General features: G+C 46.7%; 1 protein-coding gene and 1 non-coding gene across 2 annotated transcripts; one reads left to right on the top strand and one right to left on the bottom strand.

The window, feature by feature from the left end:
- Positions 1 to 98: 98 nt before the first annotated feature.
- Positions 99 to 17,305, bottom strand: RNF114 (ring finger protein 114). Its single transcript, XM_055373197.2, has 6 exons — positions 17,095 to 17,305; positions 11,957 to 12,107; positions 8,184 to 8,290; positions 7,413 to 7,527; positions 4,634 to 4,741; positions 99 to 1,908 (listed from the first exon to the last, which is right to left on the bottom strand). Exons 1-6 carry the CDS (start codon positions 17,232 to 17,234, stop codon positions 1,843 to 1,845), a joined length of 687 nt encoding a protein of 228 aa, XP_055229172.1. The 5' UTR covers positions 17,235 to 17,305; the 3' UTR covers positions 99 to 1,842.
- LOC129529221 (small nucleolar RNA U13) lies at positions 13,272 to 13,376 on the top strand. Its single transcript, XR_008674684.1, has one exon. It is a non-coding gene; the product is annotated as a small nucleolar RNA U13 (small nucleolar RNA).
- Positions 17,306 to 18,793: the final 1,488 nt, after the last annotated feature.

Raw genomic sequence — 18,793 nt, 5'->3', positions numbered from 1 at the left:
GAACTTCCCTTCTAGAAAGGGTAACCATCTTCTGGAGACTCCCCAAGCCCATGCTATGGCAAATGTGTTGAATGAAAACAAGAACCATAGCTTACCACTTAGATTAAGTTATGAAATTTATTTATATTTTACCTTTTAAAAGCCAGAACATAACAAATCTCACTTTCTGGAAAGTCATCTTATTAGAAATACAAGAAGTGCACTTAATACAAGGAAGTAAGTTTCTCGGTGCCACCAGTGAGGTGGACATACACTCACATCAGTCCCTCAAACGAAGGTTTCGCCAGATTTCCCTCCAGACTTCTGAGATGATCTAAATTCAGGAAGGTCTGAGTGAACTTTTTCCAGAAATTACAGTGAACAAGCTGACCTTAACTTTTGGGTCCTCCCGAGAAATACTAATGAAAAAACTATTTTTTTCCAGGGGGCCCTGTCTTTGCTGGCTTCTCGGCATCTGCAGCTCTTCACCGGCAGGCGCGGAGCCCCACAGCAGCAGTGTACAAGCGCGAGGTAGCACTTGCAGCCCCATCAGAGACATATGACATCAAAGAACCAACCTAAACCCATATGCCTTTTGGTCAATCAGAGGTTCTGCTCCTACAGATTAGGCTGACAGCTCTTGGACTTATATTTATTAATATTTGTGAAATATGAACTCCAAGGTTCTTGAGCTGCTCCTAAAGCAAGTTTCCAGCAACAGCTTTTATTAACAACTGTTCATCTTGCAATGTGCTGTGCCTTATGAACGATGTCTCGTCAGAACAGACCAGGAGTGGTACTGGGTTTCCTATAGCTTCTCTCTGCATCTACAAAGCAGGTTTTCAAACACATTTTACAAGTCGAAACCAGTGTCATAAGGAAAACATTTGTGACAGAAAAACAATGCTCAGTTTAATCTAAGTTACCAAGCAGAAGGTAAAAGAACTAGTATCCGCTGAGTCCCCAAACCTCTTTCTTCTAATTCATCTGAGGATTTTTTGTGCTTCTAGAACAAGAATGTAGGCAGGCTCCCAAATGGAGAGGTAAACATGACCACGTTGTTTGAAACTACTTCATTAATTTGTAAATCAGAACCAAAAAGCTCTGGCCCTCCCACTTCTCTTAGCTGACCCTCCTCCCCACTTACGGATAAACAGACTTTAACTTCCCTAACCCAGAAACACTTCCACCAAAAATGTATGGTTATACCTTATCCTAAAAAGGCACCATGCAGGTATTTAAGACTGAACCAGTGAACTCTAAGTATGTAGTAGTAGAAAATATCACTAATCAAAACTTCCAGCATCAGACGGTACAAAACCCCAAGAGGACTGGTGACATGTACCCCGGGATGGCAACCCCAGCTTCTGGCAACCCCACAGCCCAGCGGGAGCTTCAGCTCTGGTCAGGTGCACGGCTGCCAAAGTCTGCACACCTTGGGGACAAGGAAAGGAGACACTTGCTTCATTGTGCTATTCATGACCCAGAAAAGGTCCTGGCTGGCTTGAAGGACCCAAGAGACAAACACTGGATGGGAGGAATGAGTGTGAAACAAGAGGTGGAGAAGCTAGATTATCTTCCACAGGAGGCGGCAGAAGCTCCAGGAAGTAGCCGAGAACCAATACGAACTCGACCGTGTGACAAACAAGGTTAACAGTAGGGGAAGACAGCTTTGGCAAGAGCCCAAAGGGAAGAGAAGGGCTGACCTGGGGACCCACTTCCCCTGTCAGAAGTGACCCTGTCCCAATGCCATGGCTCATTTTCAGGTCTGTTGAACAGGTAAGGTACAGGAGTCATAGGTTTCACGTTTAATATGTAATGGAAACTCTGGAACATGAGACAGATAGCAAGCACGGACTCTGCTCACTGGTCGATGATGGAGCGCTGCAACACCTGATTCATCATGTCCTCTTCATCAACATCATAATCCTAAGGGCAAAAACAGACATGCAGCCTCAGCAACTGTTTCCAGATGCAAAGACTGGCTTTCAGTAGAAGCAGGACAGCCTAGCAACTGGATCCGGAGCAGGTTGCCAGGGACCGGATCCCCAATGCAACTGTTTGTGATGCTAGGTATGTAACTTTGGGAAAATTAATCTGTCTCTGCTGCCTTCTCTTTTTTTTTATTTGATGGAGTCTCACTCTGTTGCCAGGCTGGAGTGCAGTGGCACAGTCTTGGCTCACTGCAACCTCTGCCTCCCAGGTTCAAGTGATTCTCCTGCCTCAGCCTCCCAAGTAGCTGGGACTACAGGCGTGCGCCACCATGCCCAGCTAATTTTTATATTTTTAGTAGAGACAGGGTTTCACCATGTTGGCCAGGATGGTCTCAATCTCTTGACCTCGTGATCCACCCGCCTTGGCCTCCCAAAGTGCTGAGATTACAGGCATGAGCCACTGCACCCAGTCTGCTGCCTGATTCTTAAATGAAGTTAAGGATGCCTCCCTTAAATGGAGATTGAGAAACCCAGACAGCACATGAATGGAGCCTGGCACAGACCAAGTGCTCAGAACGTTTGTAAGTCTGTCGGAACAGAGCACGCAGATGCACTGAGCTGAAGAGTTGTTTCTGAGAGGTGGAATCAGTGCGCAGTACAGAATCAGATTTTTAGAGCCATACAGTACAGCAGAAACTATAGCGCAACTAGCCCTCTTTAATGAGTCATTTTTAGGACTCATTTTTAATGAGTCATTTTTGTTAATGTGACACAGATGAATTACATTCATCTGTGTCACATTAACAAAAAGGGCAGTTATTCTGAAGTCTGAGTTTCAGACACTGTCAGACTGAGAATAAATATTCTTTATGACAATTTAGCAGAGAGCTTTCTTTCTTAGATACTGAAATTCAGCCATCAAGACCGAATACCACTCTAAAATCCTAACTTGACATCTATATATGTAAGTAAGAGGTTTACTTGATATAGTTGGCCAAATTTACCTATTACTATAATGGCAAGACAACAGTGTGCCCCTTTGAAACCATCCAGCTCTAGGGAAAGAATATAAACCTGACAGCCGTATTTGGCTAGTGGATATATGCTATTTGACCTGAAGTATTTTTGAAGATAATTAAAACCTGTGAAACCTCCTGTGAAATTTTCCTATCCTGCTTGGGCATGGGGGGTGGAGAAGCTAGGCAATGCTGCGCCTGCATTTCCACAGGAAAACAAGGTGATGGCAGCATAACGAGTCAGGCACCACCTGGCTTGGAAATCCTCAGGAGGATCATTTCAATTATGGTCCCCATGGACATGCGAGATTGAGCCTCCCAAGTCCAAATTGTTGTTGTGTGTGTGTGGTTTTTTTTTGGTTTTTTTGTTTTTTTTTTTTGAGACAGGGTCTCATTCTGTTGCCCAGGCTGGAGTGCAGTGGCATAATCTCAGCTTGCTGCAACCTCCGTCTCCTGGGCTCAAGAGATCCTCCTGTCCCAGCTCCCTCAAAGTAGCTAGGACTACAGGCAGGAGCCACCACAACTGGTTAATTTTTGTATTTTTTGCAGAGACAAGGTTTTCCCATGTTGCCCAGGCTGGTCTCGAACTCCTGAGCTCAAGCGATCCACCTGCCTCAGCCTCCCAAAAATGCTAGGATTGTAGGTATGAACCACTGCACCTGTCCCCAAACCAAGTTCTATAACAGGCAGAAATTATATAAACCACAAGAAAAGTAGACAAAAATTTGGTGGCAGGGCTAGGAGATGGAAAGAGCAAGTATCACTGTCTCTGTCTCAAAGACTGACCAGATCATCTTCTTGTTTTTTTTGAGACAGTCTTGCTCTGTTGCCCAGGCTGGAGTGCAGTGGCACGATCTTGGCTCACTGCAACCTTGCCTCCCAGGTTCAAGCGATTCTCCTGCCTCAGCCTTCCAAGTAGCTAGGATTACAGGTGCCCGCCACCACACCTGGCTAACTTTTTGTATTTTTAGTAGAGACGGGATTTCACTATGTTGGCTAGGCTGGTCTCGAACCCCCAACCTCAGGATCCGCCCACCTCGGCCTCCCAAAGTGCTGGGATTATAGGTGTGAGCCACTGCACCCAGCCCAGATCATCTTCTTAAATGTCACTCTGGGCCGGGCGTGGTGGCTCACGCCTGTAATCCCAACACTTTGGGAGGCCAAGGTGGGCAGATCACGAGGCCAGGAATTCGAGACCAGCCTGGCCAACACAGTGAAAGCCTGTCTCTACTAAAAGTACAAAAAGCAATGGGGCATGGTGGCATGCGCCTGTAGTCCCAGCTACTCAGGAGGCTGAGGCAGGAGAATCACTTGAACCCAGGAGGTGGAGGTTGCAGTGAGCTGAGATCACGCCACTGCATTCCAGCCTGGGCGACAGAGCGAGACTCCATCTCATATAAGTAAATAAATGTCACTCTGGCCACCTGCCTGGCCCATGAATAGAAACTGTATAGTAGCTACAGTATACAGACTGGAAGCCCATCTAGCTCCCCAGCTACAGCTGCCTGCCCGCCTCTTCCACTCAGTCTTCTTCTTTTCTCTCTTGTCAATCCCCTTTATCACTGTATCCAGTATACAGACTGGAAGCCCATCACAACAGTGACAAAGTTCAACACTGGGGATCCCCATTTCCCCTTTTGAGAAGAGTGAAGTAGCCGTGCCATTCCCCCAGGGGAGGGATCAGAGCCCAGGCTCCAGACTTACCACAAAAGTGTCATAAGAAAACCGGTGCCGGCGCTGGATGTGCTCTCTGAAGTTGGCGCTGCGGTAGTTGGGGTCTCCCCAGGGCATCGAGGCACATATCGGACAAACCTTTCAACACAAAAGCAAGGTCTTAGGCACCCAATTTCCAAGCTTGCACCAGCCCTCTGTGGCCTGTGTCTGGCCTCCTTTCTTCCAGGACAGCTTTCCTGACATACTGTCCAGGGCCAGTAACTTCTTCCTGTGCACATCAGCAGCCCAAAAAAACACTGCAAATTTCCAGCTCAAGTCAAATGACACATGGGACTGGGTAAAGTTCAAATCATGATACCACCCTTTCTCATTCCCTACTGTAGGCAGAGAAGTGAGTCAGCCTGGTGGGGGGCCTAGACTGGCCTTCCAATCCAGCACACAAGACAACCCAAAAGCATGAGGAAAACTAAGAAAATAAGCCGATGAGCAATGTCCCAGGGAAGTAAAACACAGCCTTACATGCATCTTAACAAAGGAAATGCTCAGAAGAAGGGGATCAGGCTGAAAAGCCCTCACACAAAAGGTTGATTTGGTTTTTGAAGATTGGGAAGTATTTGGAAAGGCAAAGAGGACATGAAAGGGTGCTCCAGGCCGGGCACAGTGGCTCACACTTGTAATCCCAGCACTTTGGGAGGCCAAAGCGGTAGATCACCTGAGGTCAGGAGTTTGAGACCAGCCTGGCCAACACAGTGAAACATCTTCTCTACTAAAAATACAAAAATTAGCCTTGCATGGTGGCACACGCCTGTAGTCCCAGCTACTTGAGAGGCTGAGGCATGAGAATCGCTTGAACCCTGGAAGTGGAGGTTGCAGTGAGCCAAGATTGTGCCACTGCACTCCAGCCTCCAGCCTGGGTGACAGAGTGAGACTCTGCCTTAAAAAAAAAAAAAAAAATTGTGCTCCAGAAGAGAGGCAGCAGCACGGAGAAAAGGCCAGAAGGCGGCAGTCACTGTCAAAACATGTAAACAACCAGACCAGTGAGTGCAGAAAATTCATGCCAGGGAGAGAGAAGACCTAAGTGCCCCCACTTAAAGGTGGAACCCTACCCCACAGCAAGGAAGATACAGTGATAAAAGGGATTGACAAGAGAGAAATCTGGGATGGTAGAAGACTGAGTGGAAAAGGTGGGCAGGCAGCTGTAGCTGGGGAGCTAGAACATAGGGTGGGACTAGAGACTGAAAAGGAGATGGCTTCTTTGCAAAGGGAAGGGAGAAACGCAGAGTTAAGAACTTGCAGAGGGAGAGGAAGACAGAACAGAGGGCCAAAGGCTGAAGAGAAGGCCTCAACATAGACAACATAATCAGAGGGATTTCAGAAGCCAAAGGAGGGGAAAAAGACAGAAAATTAGGCTGCCATACCAGAAAAGTTCAGCAATAACAGTATCCAACAAAATTATGAGTGCAAGTAACATTTAACCAAGTCAATCTGTATCTAAGACTTTAGCTTATAAACATACATAGATACAGGCAAAGATGTTTCTCAAAATAGCCAGTTCCATCTTAAGATGAGCATTGATAGCTGCCCTAGTACTCTCACAAAAGCTCATTAAAATTCTAAAATTTCTGCACCACTGTTTACAGCAATGGAGCTGAAGGCTGCCCATACAACAGAGTATGTAGTTCAAGAGAAGCAGTATGAGATAAATGGAAAAATTAAAACTATAGAGGAAGTATACACCTAACTATAAAAAAAGACCTGGTCTGTCAATCACATTAAGAGAGAAAGGTAACACATTGCTAAGATGGAACAAATACTTTTTTTTGGTGGTGGGGGGGGGGGGGGGGGGGCAGTTTTGTTCTGCTGCCCAGGCTGGAGTGCAGTGGCAGGATCTCAGTTCACTGCAACTTCTGCCTCCCAGGTTCAAGCAATTCTCATGCCTCAGCCTCCCAAGCAGCTGGGATTAAAGGCACATGTCACCATGCCTGGCTAATTTTTGTATTTTTAGTAGAGATGGGGTTTCACCACGTTAGCCAGGCTGATCTTGAACTCCTGACCTCAACTGATCCACCCGCCTTGGCCTCCCAAAGTGCTGGGATTACAGGTGGGAGCCACCGTGCCCAGCCTACATTTTTTTTTTTTTTAAAGGAGACTACACAGGCCAGTAGGTGATATCTGAGTAAAATGTCCAAGGATTGATAAACCTTTTCCTAATAATTTCACCTAAATCCTCTTTCCCCACAACTATGAAGAAGCTACTTCCAAAAATAAAATGGCAGCTTCATGGAGAAATTTGGTGGACACCAAGGGAACCAAGTTAATGTTACCAACAACAGACATCACATGACTTAATGTAGCACCCAGAGGACAGAGAACTCGTGTACCATCCCTGCCTCTGCCTTGGGGGGAGGGGGAAATTGCTATGAAAGACATTACAATTGTTAAAATTAAAACATGAATTTCACATTAGACATTAGATTGTATCAATGTTAAATTTCTTGAATATGATTAATTATACACACAAAAATATAATTTTCCAAGAAAACATTCTTGTTCTTAAGACATACACACTCCTGTATCAGGGTGCGAAGTATTCAGGGCGCAAAAATGGTCATAGTATCTGTAGCTTATTCCCAAGTGGTCAGCAAAAAATGTGTACTATAGAGCATGGTTAAGCAAATATGGTAAAATGTTAACAATCTGTCAATCTAGGTGAAGGGCACACAGGAGTTCATTCTACTAATCCCGTCATTTTTCTCCAAGCTTGATCCTTTCCCTTAATGAAGTTTAAAAAAAAAAAAAGGTTACTCACCACAGATTTGGTATCCGTGCTATGGAATAATTTGCAGTGTTCCACAAGTCCTTCCTGATCAAAGTTCTTCTCAGGACAGTAAGGACAAGGAAAGGTATAACGGTTTGGAACATTCCTGGAAGGTGAAACACAGGAAAAAAGAAAACTTTTCTGTGAGTACCTTTCCATTAAACTTCAACCACAGTACACTCCAAAAAGGAGCAAAGCTCACCGAATGTGTAATGATAAGGATGCTGATGATCACTTCAGACTCAGGTCAAGTGTTGTGAAAATAATAGCTCAGCTGGCCGGGCGTGGTAGTTAACGCCTGTAATCCCAGCACTTTGGGAGGCCAAAGCAGGCGGATCACCTGAGATCAGGAGTTCAAGACCAGCCTGACCAACATGACAAACCCTGTCTCTACTAAAAAATACAAAATTTAGCCGGGCATGGTGGCAGGTGCCTGTAATCCCAGCTACTTGGGAGGTTGAGGCAGGAGAATCGCTTGAACCTGGGAGGCAGAGGTTGCAGTGAGCTGAGATTGCACCACTGCACACCAGCCTGGGCAACAGAGCGAGACTCCGTCTCAAAAAAGAAAAAAAGAATATAGCTTAGCTAACATCTGAAGTGAACACCAGAGTCCTCCCTTGCATACTCCTCCCAAAATACTTGTATCAGCTTTAGCCAGCATAACAATTCATACAACTAAACCCCTGGGCATGCAAGGTGTCCAACCTCTTTGTATTAATAGCAAGAGATGACCTCCACCTAAGGGGAGACTGAGTCATTTACCTTGGCTGAAGAGATGCATCCTTAATGGTGGCCTTCACACCTTCCATGATGTAATTCTGGTATTTGGAACAAGTAGCCACGTGGGATCGGATCTTGGACAGGAAGAACTCAAATAGGAAGAATCAGAGCCCACAAGTTAGTGAGGACCTTGCAACAGGCCAAATATAGTCCCAAACAAGGGCACAAAGAAAACTCGACCTACACCACCCTGGCAAATAATCTCACCAAACTCCTGACTATGCTGATGGGGCTGAAACCCTGATTATTACAGATTTCCCATTAATACCAAGGCTGCTATTTTATTCGACTAAATCAGGATATCCACTTCCACTCTAAAATAACTCTCCTAGAGGTTTGCTCCTATTCATGATAGGCTGTCTGCTCACAGACAAGCTCCAAATCTAGGATGTTTTTAAAAGTTTTCTATACTAGCATTTAAACTAGTCTCCTTACAGCAAGCCAAAAACCACATTCTGTTATGTGCAGCAGAGAAAAGTGATCCTTTAGGTAAAACATATAAAAGCCACTAACCCTGGTTAAAGTATCTATCACCAGACTCTGAGAAATAATCTTTAAAATCTAAATTCTCTTTTTTTTTTTTTTTTTTGAGATGGAGTCTCACTCACTCTGTCGCCCAGACTGAAGTGCAGTGGCACCATCTCGGCTCACTGCAACCTCCGCCTCCCGGGTTCAAGTGATTCTCCCACCTCAGCCTCCTGAGTAGCTGGGATTACAGGGGTGTGCCATCAGGCCCAGCTAATTTTCATATTTTTAGTAGAGATGGAGTTTCACCACGTTAGCCAGGCTGGTCTCGAACTGCTGACCTCAAGTGATCTGCCTGCCTCAGCCTGCCAAAGTGCTGGGTTTACAGGCGTGAGCTACCATGCCCGGCCCAGCCTTTCATATAAAATCTAGGCTGTGCAACAGTAAAACAGAAAGAGAAGAAAACCCAGAGAATAGTGCTTCATTACAGGTTTTCTAAAAAGAAAGAAAGTTTTAAGAATTGAAGAAAAGAGGGAAGATAAAGGAAAGAAAAACATTTTTAGAGGCATGCCAACAGTACAATCACTAATCTTGAAAATGGAGAAAAGCAAAAGCATACAGTAAAATAAACAAAAAGCCCATCATGGGCGGAGTGCGGTGGCTCACACCTGTAATCCTGAGGGAGGCTGAGGTGGGCCATCACTTCACGCTCCCAAGTTCGAGATCAGCATGGGCAACATGCAAAACTCGTCTCTACTAAAAATACAAAAAAATTAGGCAGGCGTGGTGACACATGCCTGTAGTCCCAGCTACTTGAGAGGCTGAGGTGGGAGGATGGTTTGAGCCTGGGAGGCAGAGGTTTCAGTGAGCTGAGACCACGCAATTGCACTCCAGCCCGGGCAACAAAGCCAGACCCTGTCTCAGAAAAAAAACAAAACAAAACCAAAAACCACATTATGCATGCATAAATAAAGATGAAGAGACCGGGTGCAATGGCTCATGCCTATAATCCCAGCATTTTGGGAGGCTGAGGCGGGCGGGTCACGAGGTCAGGAGATCGAGACCATCCTGGCTAACACAGTGAAACCCTGTCTCTACTAAAAATACAAATATATATATATATATATATATCTGTGTGTGTGTGTGTGTGTGTGTGTGTGTGTGTGTGTGTGTGTGTGTGTGTGTGTATAGCTGGGTGTGGTGGTGGGCGCCTGTAGTCCCAGCTACTCGGGAGGCTGAGGCAGGAGAATGGCGTGAACCCAACAGGCGGAGCCTGCAGTGAGCTGAGATCACGCCACTGTACTCCAGCCTGGGCAACAGAGTGAGACTCCGTCTCAAAAAAAAAAAAAAAAGAAGGCAGTAGGGAATTGTATTTCAATATCTTGAGTTTCTAAAAGTAAACTTCAAAGGGGGAAAAAAATGCTCCAATATTTGAGCTCCAGCTTACCATGATGATTGTCTCACCTCCAGCTCAAGAACTTGACTTTAAGCTACAAACTGAGGAATCCTCAATTTTTTTTTTCTTTTTTTGTAGAAACTGGGTCCACTATATTCCCCAGGCTGCTCTCAAACTTCTGGGCTCAAGCAATCTTCCCACTTCAGCCTCCCAAGGAGCTGGGACTACATGCATACACCACTACACACAGCTGGTTTTGTTTGTTGGTTTGTTTTGGTATATACAGAGTCCCACTATGTTGCCCAGGCTGATTTCGAACTCCTGAGGTCAGTGATCCTCTTGCCTTGGCCTCTCCAAATGATAGGATTATAGGCATGAGCCACCATGCCCAGCCTCAAGAGTGAAGCCCCCAATTAAGACACAGAAAATAGCCCTATTCAGCATTGAAATTGCCCTACTATGCATCCCTAATACTAAATCACGCTGAAAAGGAGATGGTAAGGTATATTCTTACTATGGGCATCCATACCGAAGTGTTAAAAATAATGAAACTGACATGCAAGGCTGTCTAATATGTAAGAGAAAAAAAACCTGAAAGTGGAAAAAAAAGTTGGGAATGAATGTACATTTAAAAAAGTGAAAAAAGTTGAAGAAATATATATATTATAGTATGATCTCATTTTGCAAAAATCCTACAGCTTGGTTGGTAAAAATTCTACAGTGTTTGTCAAAGGGCAGAAAATGTTATGCAGCTTTCGAAATTGAATCACTTTTTTTTTCTTGAGACAGGGTCCGGCTCTATCGCCCAGGATGGAGTGCAGTGGCACGAACTCAGCTCACTGCAACCTCTGCCTCCTGGGCTCAAGCCATCCTCTCACCTCAGCCTCCCGAACAGTTGAGACTACGCGCACACACCACCATGCCCTGCTAGTTTTTTGTATTTTCAGTAGAGCTGAGGTTTCACCATGTTGTCCAGGCTGGTCTAGAACTCCTGGACTCAAGCAATCCACCCACCTTGGCCTCCCAAAGTGTTGGGATTACAGGCATGAACCACCTTGCCAGGCCTTAAGTTGAACGAATTTTGAAGTAATCTCTGGAATGAGGAACAAGCCTACATTATTGTGTATTTTTGTATGGTCTGCAATTTTAAAAATTTTAATGATTCTAAAATCAACAAGGCTGTGTATATCTCTTGGAAAATAAGACAACAGTATTTCTCCTTTCCAGTAGCAGTTATAACAGGTATGAAAATAAATATACTTGACTCTGATTATACAAGAGCATGGATGCACTTCAAATGTTAGCTATTGTTATTACAATCCAATGATTCCATATTGACTTTTTTTTAAGAAACAGGGTCCTGCTGTCAGCCAGGCTGGAGTGCAGTGGCATGATCATAGATCACTGTAATCCCAAACTCCTGGGCTCAAGTGATCCTCTGGCCTCTGCCTCCTGAGTAGCTGGGCCTACAGGTACATACCACCACACCCGGCTAATTTTATTTTTTTGTAAAGATGAGGTCTCACTATGTTGTCCAGGCTGGTCTCTTAACTCCTAGCCTCAAGCTCTTGCCTTGGACTCCCAAAGAGCTGGGGTTACAGGAATAAGCCACCGCGCCTGGCCATAATTGATCTTTTATAGGAAAAAACTGGGATAACTGATTTCTATGGCTTTCAAACCTAAAACATATACTTAACCAACTCTTAAAAAAAGAAACAAAAACCAGTAAGGTTATGAAAACAAACCAGCCCAGCCATCACCACAGGTAATTGGCATGCACGCGTGCTGTTAGTGACCTAGTCATGCTCTAACTTCAGCAACAACATGGCAGCTGTACATTTTACCCCAACTTATCATGGAAAGACATGGACTCTTCCACATCACTTCCACATACATTCTTACGGCAGCCATGGCAAGAAGTCTCTGTGCTCTCGATCTGCCGCTCGAGCTCCACGGCTCGGACGCCAGGTGCCAGAGCGCTGCGACACACCCCACAGACAGGCTTCTTCGGCTTCAGACATTCCTGCAGGCATGCAGAGCAAAAGCTAGAACAAGACATACAGAGAACCTCTGTCACGCATCATGGAGACAAGACGACAAATATGGATCAACTTTTAAAAAGACATCAATGGATAATGGAGTAAAAAACAACTTGCTCTCTCCTCCCAGTTCAAATACTAAGTCCTTCCAAGCCAGAAAAAATGAGGGATAGGAGTGGACTACAAAGAACACACAACTACAGAAACAAATGCAAACTCCTGTGATAGACACAGTGAAGGTGTTAAGGTTGAGGCTTCAAGCCTTAGGCCCCTGCCACTGAAGGATCTCAGTGGGGTTTCTTGAATCTCCATTTTTTCCTTTGTGAAATGGAGAGAGTAGTACCTACCTCTAGGACTGCTGGGAGGATACAGTTTGTATAGCAGACCCCTGGCAGAGTGTCCAGCATGTACAAAACGCACCACAAACGGGAGCTGCTATCATTACAGGTGAAGGCAAAGCGCTACAGGAACATAAAGGAAAAAGCAACTAGTGACCTGAGAAGGAAAGGGCTGGTAAGACTCCAGTGAAGGCTGGGAGCGGTGGCTCACGCCCGTAATCCCAGCACTTTGGGAGGCCAAGGCGGGCGGATCACGAGGTCAGGAGTTTGAGACCAGCCTTACCAACATGGTGAAACCCGTCTCTACTAAAAATACCAAAATTAGCCAGGCATGGTGGCAGATGCCTGTAATCCCAGCTACTCGGGAGGCTGAGGCAGGAGAATTGCTTGAACCTGGGAGGCAGAGGTGGCTGCACACTCCAGCCTGGGCAACAGAGTGCGACTCTGTCTCAAGGAGGGGGTGGAGGGGAAGACTGCAGAGACGGCGTCTCTGATCAGCCTTAAAAGGGTTCAGCTCAGCCAGGCGCGGTGGCTCATGCCTGTAATCCCAGCACTTTGGGAGGCCGAGGCGGGCAGATCACAAGGTCAGGAGATCGAGACCATCCTGGCTAACACAGTGAAATCCCGTCTCTACTAAAAATACAAAAATTAGCTGGGAGTGGTGGCGGGTGCCTGTAGTCCCAGCTACTCAGGAGGCTTAGGCAGGAGAATGGCGTGAACCCAGGACGCAGAGCTTGCAGTGAGCCAAGATCGTGCCACTGCACTCCATCCAGCCTGGGAGACAGAGCGAGACTCCGTCTCAAAAAAAAAAAAAAAAAAAGGGTTCAGGTGGATCCTTTTGTAGTTCATGAACCTGAGGACTGGGTGTTCATGCGCCATGTGTGAGATGTGCCACCTCGAACCTTGTTACAGATGTTGGCCCATTACCCATCTGGCATTTTAAAAAAAGAGGTCAGCTAGCAGACGAAGGGAAGACTATTCTAGGCCTAATTTAGGCTTAAAATTCATATGTATCTGAGGAAATAAAAATCTAACAGACTTTTCCTCATAAACAGTAGGGAGCCAGGAGTTTAAAAGGAAGGTATTAACAAAACAAGGCCAAATCCAGGTTTCAGAAAAATATCTCTGTGCTATCACGGAAAACAAAGTTTTGTTATTTATTTATTTATTTTTTTTTTTGAGACAGAGTCGTGCTCTGTTGCCCAGGCTGAAGTGCAATGGTGCGATCTCGGCTCACTGCAAAATCTGCCTCCCCGGTCCAAGCGATTCTCCTGCTTCAGACTCCCAAGTGGCTGGGGTTACAGGCGCGCACGACCACACCCGGCTAATTTTGTATTTTTAGTAGACACGGGGTTTCACCACGTTAGCCAGGCTGGTCTCGAACTCCTGACCTCTGGTGATCCACCCGTCTTGGCCTCCCAAAGTGCTGGGATTACAGGTGTGAGCCACTGAGCCCAGCCCTATAGTTTTTTTTTTTTAGGTGAGAAGAGACAAAGTAGAAACCAAACAGACGGCTAAAGGCAGAGGATTGTGAGGGTCTGACTGAAGCAGCAGGGGATGAATTCAGGAAACCATTCACAGAAAGGTAGAATCAGGAGGACTTGATAACTTACTGACTTTGAAGAAAAGAAGTCAAAGATGACCGAGTTCCTATCCTGAAGCCTAGGAAGATGGTAATGCTGAGATAAGGCATACAGAAAGAATGGAGAAGACACCCTGGGCTACTTACCCAACCTGATAGATTAAGACAGTATAACCAAATCTGCCAGAAAGAACTAAAGATATATAATGAAAGGCCATCTTCTGAACACTTAACCATTTTCTACTGCCTCTAAGAATCTCCTTCCTCCTTGTCATTAAGTTAGATGTTAATGCTGTTAGGCAAAATTCCAGACCAGGTACAGAGAAGGTGAGGGAGTCTATTCATTCACCACTGAGGGCAATGGAAACTTGACAAAGCCCTGTTCTCATGATGCTTACATTCTAGAGTGAAGGGAAACACAAATGTTAATTTCAGATAGTGATCAAAAATATGAAGGAAATATGGCAAACAGACCAGCTGGGGTGATCATAGAAAGCTGCTTCTGAGGAGTTGGCATTTGAGCTGGGTGGGACCTGATTACAAGGACAGCCACACAGATCTGGGTGCAGAGCTCCACACCAAGATCACGCCACACACAAATGAGGACTGGAAAGGGAGGCAGGCAGACCTTGGGGGCCACGATGCAGTAGACCATGGTGAGAAGGGCAAGCGATGAGGCAGTAGAGACAGGCAGGGCCTGTGGCCATCACTTGTGTTGCCTATTCACAAAGGCAGATGACAAGAGGAACCCAAGAGAGCACAGAGGGTCCAGTGAGTATAATGGAACCAAACCCAGCATGCAGATAAAAGCAGCTGGAAGTCTCTTCTCAAGCACACACACAGGTACAGCTCATCTATCAAATGTTCACGAGTCACTTTGTGCCTGAGACATGCCCAAACTACCAGCCTGCTTTCGAACAACTCAAATATCCTGGGATGGCTTTTCAGTTTCTATTTCCTACTTATGCGCCCTTTTCTAGTTCAGCCTTCCGATGCTCCACTCTGTCACAGTGCTAGGAAGAAATTCCCTTCTCTTGGGCACCCAGCCAGCTGCTTTTCTCCAGCTGTATTCTACCAGATTGGAGAACACAGTCATTCAGGGCTTGAAATAAAGTTTTATAAAAATCCAATGCCCCAGCCAGAGTTGCAGTGATGCTCAACTTTCCAAGCACAAAAGGTAAAAAGCAACTAGGCCCAGCAGAAAGCAGTCGGTTGGAGCTAAGGGGGATTTGGGCTGCCCTCACAGAGGTGCTTCCATCTGTCTTCAATTTGCACTGAACTGCTGATCACGTGGGGCTAGGACAGCGAGGATAGAGAAGAGCCAAGGTTTGAAAACCAGTACTGTTCCTTGCCCTCTGACCTAGGAAAGGTTCACCAAGCTCAAGAAAATCTCAAATTTTGCTGCTCTTCATTTAGCAAACTGTGCTGGGTCTAGCCTTTTTACAAATGTTAATAGTAAATGAAATCCACTGAATTAATCCAAAATCAGGTAAATCTGATCCAAGGATAAGTGGATTCAATGAAAAAGCTAAAGACCACTTCAACTCTCGTGAAGCTTGCTTACACGACTTATTAGTTCATTCAACCATTACCTGATCACTCACCCCGCGCACAGAGGTGTGATCCCTGAAATACCCTCCCACTTGCAGAATGAATTTTTACAATAGTTTGACCAGTCATTGGTACTTATTTATAATCAATTCACTGGACTGTAAACTCTGAAGGCAGAGTCTACCCCAAAATCTGGCACACAGAGGCCATTCCAGTCAGTTCAGGGGCAATAAAGATATGGCCACTCCGTCATGAGCTGTTAAGTTTTGCTCTGTGCAAGCAAGGAGAAGGAAGTTAAGTCCCAGAAAGGAAGTGGGGGAAGTAATTTAGATGGGGATGGTATTTGGTGAGGTAACTTAACCTGGGACTTGAAACCTGAAAAGGGAGGGGTAGGGGGAAGAGTTCCAGGCTAACCGAATTGCAAAGATTAATAGCCTAATCTTTGAAGCAAAAAGCAGCCAGCTAGGTGCCAAGCACTGTTCTCTGGACTATTGAAATGGTCACCTGCAGTACATCTGGGAAGAGCTAGGCCACGGTGACCCTTCCCTAAGAGAGCCTCGGACCCTCAGTGTATTCACCTGTAAAATGGCTGCCAACCCTTCCCCGCTGCAGGGTGGCTATAGAATAATGCCCATGGAGTGCAATGGCTACTGTGCCCGCTGCCAAGACCAATGCCAAGGTGATCCCACGGTAAGCACTGAGAGAGGCCAGAGGAAAAGCCAATTCTGAGGCAAGAAGCAGGTGGCCACGTTGTCTACAATTCTTTCAACTCAGATGTGTTTGTGCGTCTGATGGAACAAGGCTTAGATTCAAATCGACCAACCTCGAAAGCCCCGGCCACAGCCCAGGACCTGGACTGGACATTTATACCCATATCTGCTTTAATCATTATAACCACTCTATTCACAGTATTCAGGTCATGAAGGCTTAATTGAAAACTGAAAGAAACAAACCTCCTACACAGGAAGTAGAATGCTAACAATCCCATCTGCCAACTCCCACCCCCCTTTCACAGCTAAGGGCAAACTGGCCAGATCCCCATAAAGACTTCCCTTTTGTTGTTTTAGTCTAGTTCAGCGTTTCTCCCGACTTTAGTGCACAGTAGAATAACTCGCCACAGCTAGACACGACGCCAAATGTCCTATGCCTTAAGAGCGACGTGGACTAGAAAGGAAACGTCGGCTCTCCAAGGGCGGACTTCGGAGCCTAAAGTCCCCGCAGGGCACGAGTCCACTATCACGTGTGGGAAGGAGACTGACAGGCCGCCTGGAACATCGCAGGCGCTCAACAGACAGCAGCTGCCCCGCTAAGACGGGCGGAGGGACGGGATACTTAGGAGTGAGCAGGGCGGGACAGAAGAGCGCCCCGGCAGCTTTCACGGCCCTTAGGAGCCCCGGAGGACACCCCCGGGAGGCCCCTCTGGGTGGGTCCTCTGGCTCCCGCCCTGAGACCCATCTCGCTCCTCCGCTCCATTCCCTTCCCAGTTAAGCGCCCCTCGACCAGGCCCGGGCTCGCCGCTTACACGTGTCCGCAGGGCACCTGTACCGGCTTCTCGTACACCTCTAAGCACACGGGACACGTGAAGCGTCCTAGGGGGTCAGCCTCCGCCGCCGGCCCCGCCAGCTGCGCAGCACCCCCGCAGTCCTGCTGTTGCGCCGCCATCTTGCTGCCGCTCTGCGCCGCGCAACGGCGGCCGATGAGGAGGAGGCCGAGGGGGCGGGGCTCGCGGGGCAGTGAGCGGTTGGGGGCGGGGCTCGCGGGTGGGCCGCCCCTCGGGGCCCCTCTGACGCAAGCGAGCTAGAGGCCGAGGGAAATCTGGAAAACGTGGAAGCCAAATCCAAAGGCTGCCAGAATTGGGACGGGCTCTGCGCGTGGGCCGCAGTTTTCCAAATTTATCGTTAGTTCGGCACCACTTGCACTATCACTATTTATCTTCGAATCAAGTTGCTTTTTCCCTAAATTTATTTATTTATTATTTAATCTATTTTAGGACAAGGTCTTGCTTTGTCGCCCAGGCTGGTGTTCAGTGGCGCGATCATGGCTCCCTGCAGCCTCGACCACCGGGGTTCAAGCGATCCTCCCACCTCAGCCTCCTGCGTAGCTGGACCACAGGCAGTCACCACCATGCCGGACTAATTTGTTTATTTTTGTATTTTTTGTAGAGACGGGGAAAGGAGGGGGGGAAGGAGCGGTGCAGAGAGCGGGCGGGTCTCACTGTGTTGCCGAGGCTGGCCTCGAACTCTTGGACGCAAGCAATCCGCCTGCCTCGGCAACCCGAAGTGCTGGGATTACAGCGGTGAGCCACAGTACCCAGCCATTTCTTAAATTTAAGCAAATTCTAATAACAGATCTAATTCCTGAGCTGCAAGAAGAAAATCAGTATCATTTATTTATACAAAGGAGCTGGGCAAGGTGGCTTACTTCTGTAATCTCAGCACTTTGGGAGGCCGAGGTGGGCGGATCGCTTGAGCCTAGGAGTACTAGAGCAGCCTGGCCAACATGGTGAAACCCCGTCTCTACTAACAATACTAAAATTAGCCAGGCGTGGTTGCCCATGCCTGTAGCCTCAGCTACTCAGGACGCTGAGGCAGGAAAAGCCTTTGACCTGGGAGGCGAAGGTTGCCGTGGGCCAAGATGGCTCACTCACTCCAACAGTCACTAAACTCCAGCCTGGGCAACAAGAACGAAACTCCGTCTGAAAAAAAAAAAAAAAAAAAACACAACCTGGCTAACACGGTGAAACCCCGTCTCTACTAAAAATACAAAAAATTAGCCGGGCGTGGTGGCGGGCGCCTGTAGTCCCAGCTACTCGGGAGGCTGAGGCAGGAGAATGGCTTGAACCTGGGAGGCGGAGCTTGCAGTGAGCCGAGATCGCGCCACTGCACTCCAGTCTGGGCGACAGCGCGAGACTCCCTCTCAAAAAAAAAAAAAAAAAAACCACAAAACAAAACAAAAAAAACCCAACAACAAAGTACATTCATTTCATATTGTGCAATCATCACCATCAGCTATCCCTAGAATTCTGGTCTTCTTGCTAAACTGAAACTGAAATTCTGTCCCCATTAAACAATAACTTCCTGTTCCCTCCTCCCATCCCCACACCCCCAGGCCCTGGCAATTTTCTGTCTGTGATTTTGAAGCACTTATAGCTATAAAATTTCCCCTGAGCACTGCTTTCACTGTGTCCAGTAAATTTTGGCATGCTGTGTTTTTGTTTTCAT

Source organism: Gorilla gorilla, chromosome 21 (genome assembly GCF_029281585.2).
Source record: "Gorilla gorilla gorilla isolate KB3781 chromosome 21, NHGRI_mGorGor1-v2.1_pri, whole genome shotgun sequence".
In the NCBI taxonomy this organism is placed as follows: domain Eukaryota; kingdom Metazoa; phylum Chordata; class Mammalia; order Primates; family Hominidae; genus Gorilla; species Gorilla gorilla.
The sequence above is the reverse complement of the archived record's forward strand: the minus strand, read 5'-3'. Positions and strand labels throughout refer to the sequence as shown.